This window comes from Notothenia coriiceps, unplaced genomic scaffold, assembly GCF_000735185.1.
Source record: "Notothenia coriiceps isolate Sejong01 unplaced genomic scaffold, NC01 NC01_scaffold00035622, whole genome shotgun sequence".
Classification (NCBI taxonomy): domain Eukaryota; kingdom Metazoa; phylum Chordata; class Actinopteri; order Perciformes; family Nototheniidae; genus Notothenia; species Notothenia coriiceps.
The window spans coordinates 20,497-25,432 of NW_011368323.1; the positions used below are offsets into that span (position 1 = coordinate 20,497).

A 4,936-nucleotide genomic window follows, 5' to 3' on the forward strand; every position below is an offset into this window, starting at 1 on the left:
CAGAGCTCTGTAATCAGGGCGTTAAATACTGATAGTACCTTTGATTCAAACATCATCATGTGCAACAATAAAACTATAAACGCTCCAGTTTCTGCGTCCTGTGGATTATAGCGACTGAATTGAATAAAAGACCTTAAACGAGATTATCTGAAGGGTCACAGATTAAACACAGCAAGAGGACGCCTGACTGTTTTCCCACAATGCATTTCAGTCCTCACAGGTGTCCCTTGAGTCAGGGAGTCTAAAGGATCTAAGGGAATGATTAACCAATAAAAGTGCATGTTTCTTTAAATCATTTTCTGAGCTATATTTGTACTTTTTCCCATTAAAAAAGTGAGCTCTCGGTTTATTTTTAGGGTTCGTTCTGCCGCGGTAAACCAGGTGAATCAGCGATGTGAAGAAATGTGTCACCCCGCGTTCAAATATACAAACATGTGCTCCAAATTTGCCAAGATTAGACTCTGAAATGGAGGAATCTGAATCAGAAACTCATTTTCAGTTGATTAAAGATGTTAGACAGAGTTCCGTGGACTGCGTTTATTAGCATTAGATAGCTTTGCAGACAATAGTTAAAAAATGTCTTGGCAGATTAGGACAGTTTTGTAGTGTTTGTGTGGGTTATTGAGGATGCTTTTGACATTTCAGGATAACAAATCTCAGGTTTAACCAGAATTGTCCATATGTGTTCTCTGTGGACTGAGTTTGATGAATGTTGGACATTAAGACCTCTATTAGACTTTAAAAACGGATGCAGAAACTCTTTGGGGTTTTCCTGGACGGCGTATATCTGCATTGTTTCTGAATCTGCAGCGTGTTTCTACTAAAGAAGTGTTTTGTGCACGCTTGCTCCCGTCGGCCTCCGGACTGATGGGCTGTTCACACAGTTTCTTTTCAAAGTCACATTAAAGATGCAAATCAGAAACAGAAAAGTCAGAAGAAGTTCTTGAGACAACGTTAGCTCTTCTCCATTCAGAAAACGGCTCAGAGTCTCAAAGCGATCCGGACATGTTGAGACCCCAGAGTGTTCTGATAGAAATGTAGAGTAGGGTCTGCAGCTCATAGAAGCTGCCGGATGCTAGCCTGCAGATGTTGGAACATTCACACATTAGCATAAGTTGATGTTGGTATGGACTGATTTTGATTCATTTTGGGTTGATTTAAACATCGTTGGGGACTGTCACATTTGTCAAAAATGTATTCAACGTTCTCAATTTCAGAGGACGTCCTCTGGTTGGTTGATCAGAGCTATTCTAATATTGTCGCAATAACTTTTTCTGACTTTTCTATTTGGCTCAAAACGGCCATTTTGATCCGAAAAAAAAACCTGGTTCACTCTCCTGGCGTTAATCTCAACCCTGGTCTTTTCTCCCTGAGTCTCAGAGCACCTCCTCCTGGTTCTGGTCCTCAGAGCACCTCCTCCTGGTTCTCCTGGTTCTCCCTGCTGTTCCCCCTGGTCCTCCTCCTGGTCTGGCGCTGTGGGCGACCCGGCTCAGACCCAGGTTCAGGGAGGGCAAATGTCCAAATCGGCCAAGCCATTTAGAAGCGGTTGTCTTTAAATGCTAATTAACTCAACTTATGTTTCTACTAACTGTGTACATGTCCCAACATACAAACATTTCCCAAATTGGGATCAATAAAGTACTTCTTATCTTATCTGCAGGTTAGTATCCAGCAGTTTCTATGCTGGCTTTAATCTTCATCTTTTCTCCCTGAGTTTCAGAGGACGTCGTCTGGGTTCTGGAGGTTGGCTGAATCCATTTCTGACATTTTCAGGACCAAAAATAGCAGTTTTAACCAGAAAGTGGACATTTCTGTGCTCTCTGTGGGCTGGTTTGATGCATTTTGGGTCATATTAAAAGTATGGCACTCAAAACTGCCCTGAGTTTCAGAGGGCGTCGTCGGGGTTTAGACTAAATCTTTGTCTTCTAATTTTGGGTGGATTTAAACGTTTTCGGGGGACTCAAAACTGCCATAAATGATCCTAAAAATGTAATTGATTCAACATAAAAACTATTACTACAACAAAAAAAAAACACTTCAAAACTGTCAAAAAATGGCCCAAGTCCTTTAGACGCTATTGTCTTCATATGCGTTTGTGCTCTCTGTGGACCGATTTGATGAATTTGGGCAGTTTTCCGGACTCCAAACTGCCGTTTATGATCCTAAAAAGGTCAGAAATGTATTCAACGTTTTCAATTTCAGAGTCCGTCCTCTGTGTCCTCCTGGTCTTCTCTCAGAGTCCGTCCTCTGTGTCCTCCTGGTCTTTCCTCCTGGTCTTTCCTCCTGGTCTCTTCTCAGAGTCCGTCCTCTGTGTCCTCCTGGTCTTTCCTCCTGGTCTCTTCTCAGAGTCCGTCCTCTGTGTCCTCCTGGTCTTTCTCAGAGTCCGTCCTCTGTGTCCTCCTGGTCTTTCCTCCTGGTCTTTCCTCCTGGTCTCTTCTCAGAGTCCGTCCTCTGTGTCCTCCTGGTCTTTGCTCCTGGTCTTTCCTCCTGGTCTTCCCTCCTGGTCTCTTCTCAGAGTCCGTCCTCTGTGGTCTCCTGGCTGGTCTTCCTGCCTCTCCTCTGCCTCGGCCTCAGAGCGGTGAAGCAGGCCGAGGCGCTGAGGGCGACCCGGCTCAGACCCAGGTTCAGGCAGGGCACCTCGGAGGTGACCGGCACCTCGTGGAACAGCAGGCGCTCACGCGTCAGTATCGAACCGCCCGCCGCCTCGCTGCTCTCCAGGTCCTTCACGATGTTCAGGATCTCCTGGCGCTCCGACTGACGCGTCAGGCCCCGGATGTTCAAGATGGCCGACACATGCTTCTTCCTGGAGCAGAGAGACGAAACAGATTCAGTCAGAAACAAAACATTATTTACAAAACAGATCAATATTCTCTTACAGCATTCTGTAGTTTAAAAAGAAAGCACACATTAAAGTACACTGAAACACCTGTACAAGTGGAAAAGCATTAGCATCAACATATAGTTAAAGTACCAAAAGTAGAAGTACTCAGATCTTGTGCTTGAGTAAAAGTAGAAGTACTCAGATCTTGTACTTGAGTAAAAGTAGAAGTACTCAGATCTTGTACTTGAGTAAAAGTAGAAGTACTCAGATCTTGTACTTGAGTAGAAGTCTCAGCTTGTCTTGAGTAAAAGTAGAAGTACTCAGATCTTGTACTTGAGTAAAAGTAGAAGTACTCAGAACTTGTACTTGAGTAAAAGTAGAAGTACTCAGATCTTGTACTTGAGTAAAAGTAGAAGTACTCAGAGTGTAGGAATACTCTGTTACAGTAAAAGTCCTGCATTCAAAATGTTCCTCAAGTGAAAGTAGAAAAGTATTCTCATCAAAATCTAGTGAAAGCAGCGACAGTAAAAGTAGTCATTGTGCAGATTGGTCCATTTCAGAATAATATATATGATATGTTTTCTAAAGATTGATCATGAAAGTGTTCTCAAAGCTGGTAAAGGTGCAGCTAGTCTGAATGACTTTGTATACTGCAGGGTAGCTGGTGGATTTACTCCAGGTGGAACTAAAGTCTGATTTAACACTTGATTAATTTCACATCATTCATCCACATCTGAGAAGTAACTAAAGGGATTAAATACATGTAGTGGAGGAAAAGTACACCATGTACCTCTGAACTGTAGAGGAGTAGAAGTACAAGGTAGCAGAACATGGAAATACTCAAGTAAAGTACAAGTACCTCTAAATTGTACTTAAGTACAGTACTTGAGTATATATACCGTATTGAGCCGAATATAAGACTGTTCTTTTTCCTTGAAACAAATCTGAAAAAGAGTCGTCTTATATTCGGGGTCTAGACTTTTCGATGTAATTACACAGTCACTACAACAGATGGCGCCAAACGAGTGTTCCCCTAGCGAGACACCATCTTAAAGTAACAGTCCACAGGAGAGAGAGAGAAGGAGAGACAGAGACCAACTCCAACACAGTGGATCAAAAGTAGGCGAGTTAATAAACAAGAGGAGAAGTTACGATGCCAATTTTAAGATAATGGTCAACAAAGTCATCAAACAACTGTTGAGCAGCAAAGCAATGTGGAGTTACTGAGAGTAACGTTAGAAAATGTTGAGCCCAAAAAGACCACCGTATAAACGTAAACAGTCAGAGGAAAGGGGCCGCTTCTCGGAGAAAAAGCCATTTTTTTAAGAGATGGGTCGTCTTATATTCGGGTCAATACGGTACTTAGTTTCTTTCCACCTCTGTGTGTTTCCTTCGTACCTGACGTCTGGAAACTCCCGCACCAGGACCCCGACCTCCATCTGGATCGAGGGCACGTCCTCCAGCTGGATGATCTCTGAGAGGTGAGCGATGGCTCCGTCCAACCAGCAGGACGGAGACTCCTGAGAGGAGACAAGTCATTTCATCAATGCTCTGAAACGTGACCCTTCAACAACAGAAGCTCAACAAACCAACTCATCATTTTGAGACGAATAAAAGGGTTTTTTGTTCCACTTTTTCTAGAAATCAAAATCAATGACTGATTTAAAGTTGATTGTTTATTAGTCCCAAAGTCTGCGCAGGACTCTGGATGTTTTTTATTTTAAAGAGTCCTCTCCTGCTGGTGTTCAGGTGTATATCAGTATGTAATGTCTCTACTTTAAAGAGTCCTCTCCTGCTGATGTTCAGGTGTATATCAGTATGTAGTGTCTCTACTTTAAAGAGTCCTCTCCTGCTGATGTTCAGGTGTATATCAGTATGTAGTGTCTGTACTTTAAAGAGTCCTCTCCTGCTGATGTTCAGGTGTATATCAGTATGTAGTGTCTCTACTTTAAAGAGTCCTCTCCTGCTGATGTTCAGGTGTATATCAGTATGTAGTGTCTCTACTTTAAAGAGTCCTCTCCTGCTGATGTTCAGGTATACTTGAGTAAAAGTAGAAGTACTCAGATCCTGTACTTGAGTAAAAGTAGAAGTGCTCAGATCTTGTACGTTGAAGTA

At 42.7% G+C, this 4,936-nt stretch overlaps 1 protein-coding gene across 1 annotated transcript in view; it reads right to left on the minus strand.

The window, feature by feature from the left end:
• Positions 1–1,140: 1,140 nt before the first annotated feature.
• The window catches only part of LOC104963120 (tumor necrosis factor alpha-induced protein 2-like), a gene marked incomplete at its 5' end in the record, with an annotated part of 11,700 nt that continues 7,904 nt past the window's right edge, over positions 1,141–4,936 (minus strand). Inside the window, 2 exons of the mRNA XM_010791681.1 lie at positions 1,141–2,803; positions 4,220–4,341. Coding sequence (XP_010789983.1) covers positions 2,512–2,803; positions 4,220–4,341 — 414 coding nt within the window. The remainder of the gene's footprint in view (positions 2,804–4,219; positions 4,342–4,936) is intronic.